The sequence below is a fragment of the Argopecten irradians genome, chromosome 9, assembly GCF_041381155.1.
Source record: "Argopecten irradians isolate NY chromosome 9, Ai_NY, whole genome shotgun sequence".
NCBI classification, from domain to species: Eukaryota; Metazoa; Mollusca; class Bivalvia; order Pectinida; family Pectinidae; genus Argopecten; species Argopecten irradians.
This window is the reverse complement of record NC_091142.1, coordinates 6,691,535-6,709,876: the sequence shown is the minus strand read 5'-3', so window position 1 is coordinate 6,709,876 and position 18,342 is coordinate 6,691,535. Positions and strand designations below refer to the sequence as shown.

The window sequence follows — 18,342 nt, the reverse complement described above, 5'->3', positions numbered from 1 at the left end:
TCACATTCTGCTGGTCATAATACCTTCAGACTTCACAACCTTACCTTAGAGGATGTCGTCAGTTACACCTAAACGATGGGTAGGCATCCAAGTTTGTTTGGTTTCTCAATACTAGTGTTCTATATATTCGAGCATTACTTACTATTTACGTTAATGTTATTTTACGTTGGTTTACCTACACAACGACGTGATGCATTATGGGATACTTCCAAAAGCAGACGATATACGTTATAAAGGAAACAATGTGAATATGAGTTTTACTGGTAAATTAAAATTTCAATTTTAATGTATTTTATACAGGCAAGTAGTTTGTTTTAAAAAAAATATTAATGTTTCATATTAATATTTTGTACGTTGTTATATTCCGTGCTATTTTTCTGAGAGGAGGGTCTAGGGGCAAGTAAGAGGTAATTGGGTCAAGGTCTCATCACGCGCAGTATTATCTACTGACCAGTGCGCGTGTGTCAGCTTCATTACCCACTTTATTACAAGATGGACACAGATCAAGGTCAGTTTTTCTGATATTTTTCAATATTTTATCAGCATATTTGAAAGAAATACCATGGATCAAACGTCAGTTATCATACTAGGTCACAGTTTCGTTAGACGTTTGGGCGGTCAAATGTCAGGGACATGGGATAATTTAGGTTTGGATAACTCACTGAATGTACATTGTGTTGGGAGGAGTGGCGGGAGGATACGCCATTTGTTTACTTCTGACATGTCACGTCCCATTCAGGATATAAGACCGAAGATTGTCCTTTTACAAATAGGAGGAAATGACCTTGACTGTAGTGATTATTTGGTTATACGAGAGACTTTAGCACGGGATTTGTTCTCCGTTGTTCAGTGGCTAATTAATGGCTTTGGTGTTGAGCTGGTCGGTGTTATGCAACTTTTGTATAGGGCTAACACACGTAACGTGCCAGTTACAGAGTATAATGCTGCTGTGGATTTTGTGAACAGGGCCATCAAACATCTTTGTAGTGTAGAAAAGAACTGTTTTTATTGGCGACATAAAGGACTAAAGGATGGTATCTTTGATAAATTGTGTCATGACGGAGTCCATCTTTCCCGTGAGGGATTACGTACATACAGATTATCAGTACGGGGCGCTGTGCTGTGGGGCCAAAAATTGACCCGCAGGGGCCGTAGCTCATTTGCATAAGGTAAGGGTTATGACGTAGTTGTTACTCACTGCGCAAGTACATTGGTATAGACGGCTTCCGCCCAAGTTTGTTTACGTTCCGGTCTAATTTTAGAGCGCGACTCGCTGTTCACATGATCTTTACTTAGTGGTTTACGGTGGCTAGGCTACCATGTGAGTATGAATTATTTAGACATTGTAGGATTCGGAGAGATTAATGTCACGATAACGGAATAACCTGGTTTGGCTATATTCATACAGTTTTGTATCTAGCTGTGCTGTTATACAAGTTATCGCACGTGGGTTTCCTGTACTGTTATACTACAGGCATGCTATGGGTTAACGTTAACGTGTCTCTGACATTTCCTATCCATTACTATTGATAACATGTATGTGCAGGATTTCATTATTCTGTTGAGCATGCAGTCATGATAATTACATGGTTGTGCAGAAATGGTAGATTTCTGTTGAACAATCGCATGGGTTGTGTCTCTTTGTGCAGATATTAATTTTCTGTTGAACAAAGAATAATTATCTTCAAAGCGTATGGACTTGTGCAGAAATAGACTTTCTGTTGAACGAGTGCCTATCTATAGTTTGTGCAGAATGCCAGTATTCTGTTGAACAAACTAGATTAAACTAGAATTGATAACACATACTGTACATAATGCTTATTCCCACTGGTGAATATTTTACAACATTTCATTAAATACTTAGCTTGGTAAAATGAGCTTTTATCTCATCTTAATTTCACATCACATATATTGAGTGCAATTAATTTTAATTTGTTCCGACAGGTCATCTGTCTATTACATACAGAATGAGTAGATATAGGGCAGTACTGTTAATAATTAGTAAAGATCAACATCTTTACTTGAAATTAATAATGATCAGTTAAATTGAGAAGGCTAAGATTTTTCATTGTCCTGTCTACTCCATAGTACTTTATTAATGCTGTTCATCTGTAGGATGACTTTCTAATCCATTTTACATTATTCCCAGAGCATATCGGCCCCTTGAGGAGGCCACGACGAAGGGCAGCAGTCCAACATAGTTTGGTCACCACTCGTAGACGATCAGAACTCCGCACTAATCAGGGGGAAACACTACAAAGTACACCACGAAGTACAGCTCAAAACATTGAAATTCCGCAACATGCACCAGAGAATGCTCCAGTGACTGTGGCTACTGTACATGCCGCCACAGTGAATGATGTTCCTGTAAATGCTACAGTTAACTCTAATCCACTCAATCCGGTCACAAATGCTTCAGTGTTCCCCACAGCAAGAGAAATAGCGTCAGAATTGCTTCAACAGATGCTGGAGAAAGGTGTAGCCTCAGTATTGCCGGGGCTTCAGGCTCCGAGTGCTGCAGCCAGTTCTACAGCTCACCTGAACAACACGGCAGTTCCTACCCAGAACATTAACCCATTAGGACCAAACATCACCGGCTCGGCTCTTTGTGAAAATCAATATAGCGGTGTTACAAGGACATCAACACAGGATCACCTCAGCCAAAATGGACAAATGCTGACTCTCAATCATCACCTTCCGGTTTCAACATCGGGTCCAACAGCAACACTTCCAGCCACCATCCAGCCGCCAATATCCAATGTTGTTAACACTATAACAGGTGACGAAGCAAGCAGCATATCCAGACCCCTAGGCACTAATGTTGACCCTAAGATAGTAGCAAAAATTCAAAACAATGAATTTGTAGAATTAGGCCAGTTACTCGCAACCTCATCTTCCCAAGATTTGTATCAATTCCAAATCCATAATGGGGAGGTGTCGGTTGTACCAAAAACTAAACAAGTTCAAATTAAATCTATTGAACATTGGCTCCAGGCCTTCCATACATATGTAGCATTGTATGTAAGAAGCCATCCACAACATATGGAAGGTTTGATGAAATATGCTGACATAGTTCAAACATTGGCCCGTAGGTCTGGATTTGCTGCTAGCATGTTCTATGATAGCAACTTCAGGAAATGGTTTCAGGTCAACCCCAGCATGCTATGGGGAGTAATTAATCAAGAACTGTATGTCCAAGCATTAGGTATTGGTCTTAGAGCAGTGACTAAAAACCAGCCCTTTCTTGGGGGAGCCCCCCAACAGGCTCAAGGAAATGGTAAAAAACCAAAGGGGAAATGTTGGGATTTCTTACAATATGGCTCCTGTGCAAGGGGACAACAATGTAGGTTTCCCCATACATGTACAAAATGTGGGGGAGGGCACCACGCAAAACAGTGTAGAAACACCAACACCCCACGAAGCGCAAACAACTCGACCAACACCAGCAACAATGCAAATAAGCAGTTCGCTCAGAACAGAGACCAATCCAATCAAAATAAATAATTCAAAAAGTTCCCTTCCCACTCCCGTTAGTGTTAAGGTTCTAGAACAATACTTACAGGGATATGATACATTAAAATCCAATAAACTTTTGTTGGGGTTTTCTGAAGGGTTTTTGTTACAATACACGGGCCCACGCCAATTTAGAGATGCAAAAAATTTAAAATCAGCAGATGATAATAAGTCAACTTTAAAAGAAAAGATTGAAAAAGAGGTTTCACTGGGAAGGATAGCGGGCCCTTTCGATCATATTCCAATGCCTAATATTCACATTTCTCCATTGGGTTTAGTGCCCAAAAAAGAAAAAAATGAATTTCGGTTAATTCATCACCTTTCCTATCCTGAAGGGTCGTCCATCAACGATGGAATTTCACGCGAAGATGCCACAGTATCATATCAAACAATTTCCGATGCCATAAAATTAATTCGGTTAAAGGGACAGGGTGCATTATTAGCTAAGACTGACATAGAAAATGCATTTAGAATTTTACCAATACATCCATCAGACTATGAATTATTGGGTATGAAACTTGAGGGGAAGTTTTACTATGACAAAGTGTTACCCATGGGTTGTTCTATTTCCTGTAATTTGTTTGAAGAACTGAGCACTGCTCTGCATTGGATCATGGTTACCAAATTTCAAGCTGCTGGAGTTGTTCATGTTTTGGATGATTTCCTGTTTGTAGGTCCCCCCCTTTCAGATAAATGCTTTAAAGATCTAACCACATTTTTAGCTCTGTGTCAGCGCATGGGAATACCAATAAAACATACCAAAACAGTTCAGCCTACAACAGTTATTACATTTTTAGGGGTAGAATTGGATTCCGATAAAATGGAAGCACGGCTTCCATCAGACAAAATCCAAAAAATCACAGAATTGCTTGGCAAATTCAACAGAAAGAAAAAAGTTACTCTCCAAGAGTTACAATCCTTGATCGGTCTACTTAACTTTGCCTGTACGGTGGTTGCACCAGGTAGACCATTTCTACGTCGTCTGATCGATCTGACACGTGGAATATCTAAGCCAAATCATTTCATTCGTTTGAATAGAGAGGCCAAAGCAGATATAAAGGCATGGTTAGAGTTTGTGGTGGGTTACAATGGTATATCTTTGTTCTTACCAGACCGTTGGGATAACTCTGAACATTTACATTTTTATACTGATGCCAGTGGTATAGGATATGGAGCAGTGTTTGGCAAACAATGGTTTTATGGAGAATGGCCGGACCATTTTAGATCTTACCATATTACCATTAAGGAGTTGTTCCCCATAGTCTTAGCTGTAGAAATTTGGGCTGACCATTTACGCAATAAATGCATTATGTTTCATTGTGATAACGAGGCGGTGGTAACCATATTGACTAAGCACACAAGCAAGGATTCAATTGTAATGAAATTGGTACGCCGTCTCATTGTTCAGTCTTTGAAGAATAACTTCTTATTCTCATCTGTTCACATTATGGGAAAGAAAAATGTTTTAGCTGACCGTTTGTCTCGTTTGCAGGTCACAAACTTTCGGGACCTTGCACCTCACATGGACAGTCTTCCAGTCCTTATTCATCCAGCCCTGATGAAAGTCTGAATGATGTGGTTGAGTCATTGTTAACATCTGCAGTTTCAACGTCAACACAGCAAACATATTCTCGTGCATTTCATTTATTGCACGAATTTGTACAAACATCCCTCCAAGGTATCAATTGCCTTCCAACCTCAGTTGACACCTTAGTCTATTTTATTGCACACCTATTTAGCAAACACTTTGCAGCTGCCACTATAAAAACATATGTAGCAGGCATCGGTTACATCAATCAACTCGCAGGTTTCAGTGATCCAGCCAATTCATTTCTGATTAAAAAAATCCTAGTAGCGGTGCAAAGGGGATCATATCAACCCGACTCCAGACTCCCTATTACACCGTCTATTTTGAGACGTCTGGTTCAGGCTTTAGCACATACAAACCTTTCGTACTTTCAGCAAATTCTGTTGAAAGCGATGTATCTATTAGCTTTTCACGCATTCCTTAGAGTAGGAGAGATGATATCTGGCAACGGCAGTTCACATGCTTTACAATATGAAGATTTAAGACTTGTTTCAGATCATTCTTCTATAACACGGTTAGAGATCACTTTTCATTCCTACAAGGGAAACTATAATATTCGTCCTGTGGTTATATCGATTGATCGGAAACAGGATACCTCCATCTGCCCAGTACTGGCTCTCGAGCAATACATTAGATTAAGGGGGACCACACCAGGCCCACTGTTTCGGCTGGCACCAAATATACCAATTTCTTACCATTTTTTCGGCATATGTATGAAACAGACGGTGATCGCAGCAGGTCTACCCCCAAATAGTTACTCCAGCCATAGCTTTCGCATAGGCGCTGCAAGTTCAGCTGCAGCTGCAGGCATACCCGATGAGGAGATCCAACAGATGGGCAGATGGAGATCTCTTGCTTTCAAACGGTATATACGATTACCTACATTCTATGACAATTAGTCTATTCTAGGAAATAGATCAGGCTGGTTAGTATGGTTGGAAATAATGTTATTATACAAACCATTTAATTCATGTTCTTGGGCATAGGGTCGAAGAACAATTTTGTCTTATTGGTAAAAACTGTGCAATACTTCTAAAAGCTGTACATCTAATACTGTGTCATATATGATTTTGTACACCGAGTGTTATGGTAATAAGTTGTTTTTGGGCATTGGGTCGAAGAACAACGGTCACATTGCACTATAGCAACTATAACAAATTATTTGTAACCATTTTTGTTAAACTTTTGTATTATGTCAACTTGGGCATTGGGTCGAAGTTGATTTACTATGTTTTAGTAACTAAGGGCGGCTGGATGCTGACTGGAGACATCTTACCATATATACTTATATTACTGAAATACTTTGGCATCCATAAATTGGAGGGGTTGTTTCATATCAACTTGGGCATTGGGTCGAAGTTGATTTACTATGTTTGAGTAACTAAGGGCGGCTGGATGCTGACTGGAGGATGTGTATCAACGTGTTTACTATACTTAAAACGGACACTACTATCTTACCATATATACTTACTGAAAGACTTTGGCATCCATAAATTGAGTGGTTGTGTGTACTAACGTACAATGAACTTTTCACTTCTTTTCAGTGTTTACGCTTTAGAAGGCTTTTTGTATATATATGTGCTTTCAAAGATTTACAGTGTCTTCGTCAAGGGCACAAGCCTTGACACATTTTGTTTACCTAATTTTTCGTCAGGTTTTTCTATACAATTATACATATTATCCACTAGATCAAATATTCAATGTCGACTAGGGCTTTGGTGGGGTATGTTTATCAGTAACTCATGAGTAAATCAGGAGTTTCTGATAAACATTGTGGCGCTTTTTATCCCCACCTTGGACCATATCTTTATTTTGCTTATATGCTTTATAAAAATGATTGAAAGAATCATTTTATGTTTATGTCATATCTCGTCGTTTATCATAATAAACGGCCATTTTCAATTCATATCATGTTGTTGGTTTTCATTCACTTGCTTGGTCCAACAAGCTAGCCCTTGTCGACATTACGCGCCGGTATAATGGTAAATTAAAATTTCAATTTTAATGTATTTTATACAGGCAAGTAGTTTGTTTTAAAAAAAATATTAATGTTTCATATTAATATTTTGTACGTTGTTATATTCCGTGCTATTTTTCTGAGAGGAGGGTCTAGGGGCAAGTAAGAGGTAATTGGGTCAAGGTCTCATCACGCGCAGTATTATCTACTGACCAGTGCGCGTGTGTCAGCTTCATTACCCACTTTATTACAAGATGGACACAGATCAAGGTCAGTTTTTCTGATATTTTTCAATATTTTATCAGCACCCACCTCCTCCCCATGACCTTCCTCAATTCTGTGGCCAAAAGGTTTCGTTACGGAATAGCTTTTATATAATATTATAGTTTGAACATATGTTGTCTTTGTATCGAGTTGCATCCTTGCAAGTTGTATCTTGCTTTTGACCATGACACATGTCTAGATTCTTTTCATGTTTAACTTAATAGGTATAACATGTACTTTATGTAAGAATTTTCGTTAACTATGGATGGGGCGCTTTTTATCCCCACCTTGGACCATATCTTTATTTTGCTTATATGCTTTATAAAAATGATTGAAAGAATCATTTTATGTTTATGTCATATCTCGTCGTTTATCATAATAAACGGCCATTTTCAATTCATATCATGTTGTTGGTTTTCATTCACTTGCTTGGTCCAACAAGCTAGCCCTTGTCGACATTACGCGCCGGTATAATTATACTTAAAATGCTTACAAGTTGATGTGATACGATCCAAGGGAAGCAACCTCTACTGAAATTATTAGCACAAGTCATTTTGGCTCTATTATTTAGATTTTTATCATAAACGATCGTAACTATTACAAGTTCAGTACGATCTCACCAGATGAGCTAACGTATCGACATTTTTACTAATATTATAACAAAACAGCAACTGAAGTATCTGTTCCAAAATTACATATCAGTGTACTTTATTGTAACCTTATATCATTCTTGTTAACATAATAAATATACCAGAACTTTTACAAAAGTGTTTGTCAATTATATCTAATAAATCCATGATACTGGACAGGAGCGAACCTGGGGTTATGTAACACCCGTTAAAACGTTTGAGCAATCTTACCTCGTACCCCGGCTATCAATTTCTGCTGCTACAGTAGTGAGTTTTTCCATCTTAGACGCACATTCGGATACCCTATAAAACATTAATCTCGAACACATTTTGGGGAATTTCTTTATGCAAATGTGAAGCCTGCACATAATTATCTAGATTGAATTCACCAATTTTATTACATATACATTTTTAAATTTTTTATGCATATAGTAAAACAGGGGCTTTCTGCTTAATAAAAATCTCACCATGGCCATTCGGTCTTGCTGTACACTGCTACCCTAAGGTTAGGTAGCAGAAAACAGTAGATTTTGACAATCTATGAAAATAAGGCACATACCTTAGAAATATAGATATAGTCATTTAACTGTGATATAACCACAGTGGAAGTAACCTCTGGAGCTTTGAAGATGGAAAATTGTATACCGGGTACTTGAAATAATGACAAACTAAAGAGATATATTTAAAAATAAAATTTGTAACAATTTATTTTAATATAAATATAAATTTATAATTATCACAGATAGCATAAGTTTACAATTCATTATGGTAAACTTATAAATTAAGTTTATAGCATATGCATTCATGGAAAAAAATGGCTAATTAATGGTTATTAGTACACAGATGTAATAAATAAACTTTCATCAAATAATGCATAAATTCTAGCCAAATCTTCATTGATATACAAAAGATCAGTTTAACATTGACTCTGGAGGTGGTGAAAAATACAAAAGTGCAAAAATCAATTCTATGTAAAAAATATAATAAAATAAAAATTCAGAACTTAAAACCTAATACACACTACACTCTTGATTTCTAAATAGACTGCTTTAACCTTAAAGAGTCTGTCTGATCACTAGATAGATGGTCAATATTAAAAAGTCAGTTCTGAAATCTGTCCCAGGAATCTGTCTCCTAAGCAAGAATTATGGTATTTAAAATTATGAAGTTTAAATTAATCTATAACCATTTTCGAAAATTTTAAAATTCATTTCTTGTCACAAAATTTGGATCAACACTTATGTATAATCCACCCATACAGGTATTTCTCAGGTTATCTGATACTTTAATCAATTGCAACATAATGATATAAAATATTAACCTGTATTGAGTTTAAACTTATAGAGAAGTGCAATAGACATTAAATGTAGTATAAAACTGACACAGGTAAGTAAATATACAACAATGGTACTAACTGTTAAGTACCTTCTGATAAAGTAGTTTGTAGTATAAGTGTAAAGTACAAATCAACATCGATAACGGTAACTGTCACTAACTGATACAGCACGAAAGGACATAATTAACTTTCATTAAAACTAATTATTTATGTCATCACTTAATGATGCTCCACCGCCGACAGAGCTAAATAATATTCCACATTTGTACAATAATTGATGTTTAATCGTGTATATATATATATATGTCTAATCTACACAAAAATAAGTATAAGATTATGTATTTTGTGTATGGAGCATGCACAATCAGTACTTCATTTCATATAGAATATAGTGCCACGGAATTTTTTCGGGATGCAATTAATAATTTTTCATATTTTTAACGTGAAATAAAATTAGAAGCTCAAACTTTTCATTGGTGATAATGGTGTAAAGTAAGTAAGTTTTGTAACTTAAGAAAATACTAAATCGTCTACTCCTGTTTTTGGTAGTGAAAAAATACCATTTGTCAGCGGTTGAGCATCTTTAACTTCATGAGTACAATTGTTATTACAAAACAGATACATGTACATGAAGTTAGGTTAACATAGCCTGTAACAGGTATTGGTGGAACTTTGTGTAAAAATGTATAAATATCGAATAAATAAAAAGAATCCCTAAATCAGTATTTATAACCAAAAGTAATCCAGACTCTTCATGTTTTTTAATATATCTGCTTTAGCCTTAAAGAGTATGTCTGATCAATAAATAGATGGTCAATCTTAAAAAGTCGGCTCCGAAATCTGTCCCAGGAATCTGTCTTCGAGGCAAGAACTATGATATTTAAAGTTATGAACTTTAAATTAATCTATAACCATTTTAGCTTAAAAATAGAGTTTTTGTCACAAAATTTAGACCAACATTTATACATAATCCAACCATACTAGTATTTCAGGTTAACACTTTGGAACCATAATGATATCAATATTGTCTAAATATTCGTCAAAGTGACTTTAAACATTTCTTGAAATACATTGAATTACAAAAATATAACTTTAATATCAAAGTGTACATCATGTAAAAATTGTTATCTAAATGACTGAGTTAAATACAACTTTGAAAACTTTAACCTGAGTTAGATATAATTTTGACAGCTTCAACTTAAGAACTTTACAAAAGATATATCCAATAAATAAATAGGTAATACAAAAAGTAAACATAAAATCATCATGGCACTCGCATTATACCATCCTTTAACCATCACATCAATAAATGAGTTTTGCATATATTTCAAACAAATATGAATTACATAAAGCAAATATAAAACATAATTGCAATATGTTATTTTTTAACTTAATAAAGTTTCCATTTGGAATACTTTTTTTTGAGCTGGACAATAAATACCATGAAGACCGTATTTATCCTTCAAGAACTGCCCGTTCATTCATAACGCTATAGGTGTACATTAGTAATTGTCTCTGCTAACAAGCAAAATGTACTAAAAACTAAAATAAAATCATCTGATGATAATCCAAATCACTATAAATTGTATCAATCTTCTTTTATATATCTTTACTGGTAATATCATCAATGATCTTCTATGGAATATTTTTGCTTTTCAGTTATATATCAATTATAATAACCAAATATATATTTCCAACCTCTTTCTTTTGATGATATCATATAAATTCTACATCAAACTTTTCATATCCTTATTAAACTTTTCATTCACCATTGTGGGGGTCTACTCGACCTCCTTCCCTCCTCAGACATGAGAATAATCTTCTTAGAAAACCGGGTTTCTTGGTTCGACTGGTGTTCTTGTTTTCCGCAAAATTGTCAGAATCTTCAACTAAAATTAGAATAAGATTTCAAGTATACTCTCAGACTGGTACAAGAGGCCCAACAGGCCTGTATAGCTTATAATGTTCTATGTAGTTCTGAAGCAAGACTACCATATTTCACATCAAACTTACATTTCATAAGTACATGTACTAAGAACTTTGCCTTGTGTCAGCTGAAATGTCTTGTAAGTAAAATATTCATATTTTCATAGATTAAATAAATATCATGATATTCATATTATTATATATTTGTTGTTATTTGCGAAGTATAATACGTTTGTGAAATAGGACATTATGATTACCTTTAGTGTTTCCACATACTAGCTGGAGACAGGGAATCCTCAATTTTAATGAGCCTCTAGATCTTCTCCTCTGAATTACAATGTTTTCTAATGATTGATAAAATATCTAATATATCATTGAGTCATTTTGAAAAAAAAGCAATCGTGTACAACTGACGAGAAATTATATTTATATGTGATACATTATTACAACATTTGATGATCATGAAAGTACTAAGTAGGAGTTTAAAACTTTTGATAAACAATTTAAGATATAAAAAATATTGAAAATAACAGAGGTTTTTGTGATAAAATAATTTGAAATACTTACAATAAAGAAACCAAACACACTCCGAGTGGAAGCTTTAGTCTCCGGAACAACACTGTCAATAATCTCAGCCAAATCTGTAAATTACGGGAGAAATACGTTTGCGGTTACAGTGTCTTTGGTTGTGAATTATCAAAATATCTATCGAACATACATACATTTTTTGAGTTGGTATATGATAGAGTTAAACTCTCCAATGCAGGTAGGTAGCCATCGTGACATAATTATTTCGTGAGAGAAACATATGTCGTGTTTTTTTCTGTAAGGTATGACGTTACGCTCACAAACATTGACGTCATAACAATCAATACCTATCTGAAATAGCAGATAACTATGTTATATGCAAATTCAGCACATTGATTCAATTTTAGTCTATTAGTATTATAAAAAAGACAGACCCAAACATCTTGATAAAAAATTAGGTCAAATCATAGTTAGATATTTATGGGTGGTATACAATTACGGCTGAAGACTTTCATGCTCACCTAAATCCTTAGCCTCGATATCATTAACCTCCTTCTCAGTGATATCGGCAGTGGGTGTTGAGTGTCCATCTTTGTCTGTGTGGAATTGCTCTATTTCTTTTTTAGCTTTTCCGGCGATGTCAATTGTCCCTAACTTATAATCTTCACTTCTGACATCTTGATGCATTTCCTTTTCATTGTCTTCCATCAGAACCATTGCTGTATCGTCACCTACAATCCTCATCAATGATGAACTCACGAAGTCATCGACATGTTCGTCTAACATCTCCTCCTTCGTAATAGAGGAAAGTGAAATATTAACGAAGTCGTCAATATTCTTATCCATATCTTCCTCTGTGTCTTGTTCTGCTTTTTCACTTGATGATGGATCTGTGGTTTCTGTATCAGTTGCAGGACTGGCTTGGCCAGGTTTTTGGTCTGAAGTAGATGAAGGATCTAATCGGAGGTCTGCTGTGGTTGCCTTTCTAGGTTTATCTAGTTCCTCCCTTATTCCTGGTGCTTTGTTGGCACGCTGGTCGATTACAGCCTGTTTGTATTGCCTTTGAAGAAGATTTCGTCTTAAATCTTTGTTATCCATCACGACCTTTGTTGGCCTTCTGTTTATGCCAGGCTGCGAAGGTGTCTTTGCTAGCGTATGTTTCTGACTGTCTACGTTTGTTTCTAATGAGGGTAGAGATTTGGTCTTTGAAAACTCTTGATTTATGTTTGGTTTCTGAGCTCCAAAATCTATTTGAGGATTTTTTTCATCTTCCTCCATAAGGTCACTTATCGATTGGTCCACTACATTGTTCAGAAAACCAGAAACTTCGTCTTCTGAATCGTAACCGCAATCCATTGTTAACTGTAAAATTATAAGAAGTCTTATATACATTTGAAAATTGTATTCAGCTTATTACTGGAATTACTAATAAATGATTTATTTGGGATAATCCTAAGTAATATAATATACAATAAAATGAGAAAGGGATATACCAAGTTAGTAAAATAATATACAATACAGTGGAAGGGATAAAAACTAAGTAATAAAATAAACTATATTATGAGAGAATGATAAACCTAAGTCATATAATATACAATACACTAAGACAGAGATAAACCTAAGTAATATAATATACAATACACTAAGACAGAGATAAACCTAAGTAAAATAAAATATAATATAGTGAGACAGGGATAAAACTAAGTTATATAATATACAATATAGTGAGACAGGGATAAACCTAAGTAATATAATATACAATATAGTGAGACAGGGATAAACCTAAGTTATATAATATACAATATGGTGAGACAGGGATAAAACTAAGTTATATAATATACAATATAGTGAGACAGGGATAAACCTAAGTAATATAATATACAATATAGTGAGACAGGGATAAACCTAAGTTATATAATATACAATATAGTGAGACAGGGATAAACCTAAGTAATATAATATACAATATGGTGAGACAGGGATAAACCTAAGTAATATAATATACAATATGGTGAGACAGGGATAAACCTAAGTAATATAATGTACAATATTGTGAGAGAGGGATAAACCTTAGTAATAAAATGTACAATATAGTAAGAGTGAGAGAGATACCTAAGTAATATAATATACAATACACTAAGATAGAGATAAACTTAAGTAAAATAATATATAATATAGTGAGACATGGATAAAACTAAGTCATATAATATACAATATAGTGGAATAGGGATAAACCTAATTAATATAATATACAAAATAGTGAGACAGGGATAAAACCTACTTTATATAATATACTTATACTATATATAGACACGGATAAACCTTAGTAATATAATGTACAATATAGTTATAGAGGGGTAACCCTAGGTAATATAATATACAATATAGAAGGATATGGATCAACCTAAGTTATGTAATATACAATATAGTGAGACAGGAATAAACCTTAGCAATATAATATACAATATACAGTGATCAATCTACATGCGCATCCCGAGTCCTGGACTCACAGAATTTTAAAAGGACCCATGAAATTTCTGGGAATGGGTATCTATAACACTGTGGGACCCATTGTTTTTACAAAAACCATTGAAAAGGACCCACGAAAAATAATCGTAGATTGAACACTGAATATAGTGAGACACGGATAAACCTTAGTATTATAATGTACAATATGGTTATGGAGGGGTAACCCTAGGTAATATAATACACAATATAGTGGGAGAGGGATAAACCTAAGTAATATATTATACAACATAGTGAGACACGGATAAACCTTAGTATTATAATGTACAATATGGTTATGGAGGGGTAACCCTAGGTAATATAATACACAATATAGTGGGAAAGGGATAAACCTAAGTAATATATTATACAATATTGTGAGACAGGGATAAACCTAAGTTATATAATATACAATATAGTTATGGAGGGGTAACCCTAGGTAATATAATATACAATATAGGATATGGATCAACCTAAGTTATGTAATATACAATATAGTGAGACAGGGATAAACCTTAGAAATATATTATACAATATAGTGAGACAGGGATAAACCTAAGTTATATAATATACAATATGGTGAGACAGGGATAAAACTAAGTTATATAATATACAATATAGTGAGACAGGGATAAACCTAAGTAATATAATATACAATATAGTGAGACAGGGATAAACCTAAGTTATATAATATACAATATAGTGAGACAGGGATAAACCTAAGTTATATAATATACAATATGGTGAGACAGGGATAAACCTAAGTAATATAATGTACAATATTGTGAGAGAGGGATAAACCTTAGTAATAAAATGTACAATATAGTAAGAGTGAGAGAGATACCTAAGTAATATAATATACAATACACTAAGATAGAGATAAACTTAAGTAAAATAATATATAATATAGTGAGACATGGATAAAACTAAGTCATATAATATACAATATAGTGGAATAGGGATAAACCTAATTAATATAATATACAAAATAGTGAGACAGGGATAAAACCTACTTTATATAATATACTTATACTATATATAGACACGGATAAACCTTAGTAATATAATGTACAATATAGTTATAGAGGGGTAACCCTAGGTAATATAATATACAATATAGAAGGATATGGATCAACCTAAGTTATGTAATATACAATATAGTGAGACAGGAATAAACCTTAGCAATATAATATACAATATACAGTGATCAATCTACATGCGCATCCCGAGTCCTGGACTCACAGAATTTTAAAAGGACCCATGAAATTTCTGGGAATGGGTATCTATAACACTGTGGGACCCATTGTTTTTACAAAAACCATTGAAAAGGACCCACGAAAAATAATCGTAGATTGAACACTGAATATAGTGAGACACGGATAAACCTTAGTATTATAATGTACAATATGGTTATGGAGGGGTAACCCTAGGTAATATAATACACAATATAGTGGGAGAGGGATAAACCTAAGTAATATATTATACAACATAGTGAGACACGGATAAACCTTAGTATTATAATGTACAATATGGTTATGGAGGGGTAACCCTAGGTAATATAATACACAATATAGTGGGAAAGGGATAAACCTAAGTAATATATTATACAATATTGTGAGACAGGGATAAACCTAAGTTATATAATATACAATATAGTTATGGAGGGGTAACCCTAGGTAATATAATATACAATATAGGATATGGATCAACCTAAGTTATGTAATATACAATATAGTGAGACAGGGATAAACCTTAGAAATATATTATACAATATAGTGAGAGAGGGATAAACCTAGGTAACATAAAGATGGATAAAAACTACTCTGCCGACTGAGCCAAAGATTGAAAGAAGCATACATACTTCGTCAGCTGAGTGACAGAGGCATATTTAACACTATATACAAATCACACCGACCCGTTCTTTTTACACGGATATACTTACGATGCTTCCCGAAGACAAAGACCAATAAAGTGATGATTTTTTAAAAAGATAGTTCGTAAGATGTAAATTTGTAGAAAGGCACTTTGTGTTGTTACCGCGCGTAAACTCAGGCAACGATAACAATAACAAGGGGAAATAACTCTAATTGTTAACGTCATTAGAAACAAGGACGATAACTCCCGCATAACTGCATAACGTTAGCCAAATTTACACAAAAAAGGCGATAATAAAGTAATTGTAACAGCTATTGGTAACTTTAAAAATGGTAAATCACATGGCGCCGACGGTTTATTAAATAAATGTTTTCTTGACGGTAAACACATTGAATCTATTTCTCCCTAAAACATTTTTTTTTCAAAGTAAATCATCTTGTCAAAGCAGAAACATATATACATAGAGATTGGCAACTCCTCCATTTTTACGATCGGCAGATGTACCTCTGTATGTGCTAAGGGATTTTTAGATAATCTCTTAAATAGTTGAAAATAAAAGAATAACTTTGATATGTTGTAAAAGTTCAGTAATTTCCAGATGGTTTGAGTACGATTTTGGATACCGGAAGAAATAATATTTTAACTTATTTATTAATAAAACAAAACACACTTCCGGTTTTGAATGCTTGGTTTTCGAAAAACCAGGTAAAATTGCCTATATTCATGCTTTCAAAAATCATATTAAATATCATCATTCGGGAAAGCTAATCACAACAAACCATGATATAATGTTTAAACTTTGTGTTGATACAAAAACAACTTGTCTAAAAGAATACACTTAAAAGTAGTTAGCCAAGGCAAAATGCCTACAAACCGGAGGTCCCTCTGCCTGTCAACAAAGACAAAGAAGGAGTTTCCAATCTCTATGTATATATGTTTCTGGTCAAAGTAAAAATGCTTAGTGAATTTTTGACCTGAATTTTGATCCTATTCTTTTTTTGTCCTATTTTTACTATTAATGAAAAGATATTCACCAACATTTGCAGTTGCTGGGTGAATTTGCGATTATTCAACAAAATTTGCAGCAAGACTGTTCTAAATGTAACTTTAATATTACTTATCTATTTCAACAGAAAGCGTTTCAATACATCTAAACAAAATTGCTCTACGTTAAAATAGTTAAACATTATGTAATTAGATAGAAATATAAATAATATTTATAAAAAAAGGGCGATGAACGAAAAGAAACAAAGGGATGGACAAACAAATTAAAAAGAGTGAGGCAAACAAAAATAAAAGATTGGCGGAAGGAGAGCTAGAAAGACGAAAACATAAAAAATCAACACTTAATTTATACGATGATATAAATCGTCTACAAATATATTTAGAATTAATTCATACAAGTGTATATTTTATTAGATTATATACAAAAACCCACACAAACGACAAAAATCGATAAATTGGTGATAGACAATATGTATAACGTTAAAATGATACGTAAAATCAAAAAGGAAATATTTTATGATATACATGTAGATATCTAATAGTCTACTAAACCATACTCACCAAGTTACGATGTTTGCGATGACAGCTATCAAGAAAGTGATGACTTTTCAGTGAAATGATTCGTGAAATAAAAAAAAAATCTCTGTTGATATGTAATTCGTCTTCCTATCGCGCACAAAACTTTGGCAACGATAATAATAGAAAGGGGAGATAACTCTAAATTTTGAACGTCGTTAGAAACAAGGGCGATAACTCTTACATACTGTGTATAATATTTTCGATGTCAGCTACTCATAAGAAGTATGATGGTGTAATGGTGTCACTTCAACGATCCACATCACGTAACAATGTTAAATAATTACTTTTAGATAAAATAATATAGAAAAATAAATTAATCTAAAATAAAAATAAAATAAAAGTAGATTCTAAATAAAAAAAAATCTTCATATTAGTGATTATTTATTTGTTTGTTTGTTTAAGTCGCCAATGTGATTATATAGTTATAACTTCTTCTTTATATCTGCGAAATAAGATTTAAACAAACAGACTAGCACATGAACGAACTACATACAAGCAGCATATTTATAGAAATATCAATTTTCAATAAATATTCAAGCGCACGCGCACACATCGTTATTGATTTTTAGGTATAAATACATTTGTATAGCGATAAATGTTGAAGTACTATTTGTCTATCAAGGTGATCCTCCTTGGG

At 33.9% G+C, this 18,342-nt stretch overlaps 2 protein-coding genes across 5 annotated transcripts; one reads left to right on the top strand and one right to left on the bottom strand.

Annotated features, from left to right (window-relative positions):
* The first annotated feature begins 264 nt into the window (after window positions 1-264).
* Window positions 265-7,722, top strand: LOC138331247 (uncharacterized). Of its 3 annotated transcripts, XM_069278751.1 has the most exons (3): window positions 265-508; window positions 2,150-2,779; window positions 5,006-7,722. In XM_069278751.1, exons 1-3 carry the CDS (start codon window positions 493-495, stop codon window positions 5,998-6,000), a joined length of 1,641 nt encoding a protein of 546 aa, XP_069134852.1. In that variant the 5' UTR covers window positions 265-492; the 3' UTR covers window positions 6,001-7,722. The 3 variants fall into 3 exon arrangements, 1 of the variants encoding a protein (XP_069134852.1); XR_011209677.1 differs by lacking the exon at window positions 5,006-7,722 and having other exon boundaries at window positions 265-1,321; window positions 2,150-2,290; XR_011209676.1 differs by lacking the exon at window positions 5,006-7,722 and having other exon boundaries at window positions 265-1,169; window positions 2,150-2,286.
* A 972-nt stretch (window positions 7,723-8,694) lies between these two features.
* Window positions 8,695-17,821, bottom strand: LOC138331248 (uncharacterized). Of its 2 annotated transcripts, none has more exons than XM_069278753.1 (5): window positions 17,688-17,821; window positions 12,263-13,103; window positions 11,781-11,854; window positions 11,471-11,540; window positions 8,695-11,176 (listed from the first exon to the last, which is right to left on the bottom strand). In XM_069278753.1, exons 2-5 carry the CDS (start codon window positions 13,095-13,097, stop codon window positions 11,049-11,051), a joined length of 1,107 nt encoding a protein of 368 aa, XP_069134854.1. In that variant the 5' UTR covers window positions 13,098-13,103; window positions 17,688-17,821; the 3' UTR covers window positions 8,695-11,048. The 2 variants fall into 2 exon arrangements, with proteins under 2 accessions (XP_069134854.1, XP_069134853.1); XM_069278752.1 differs by lacking the exon at window positions 17,688-17,821 and adding an exon at window positions 16,189-16,303.
* Between the last annotated feature and the right edge of the window lie 521 nt (window positions 17,822-18,342).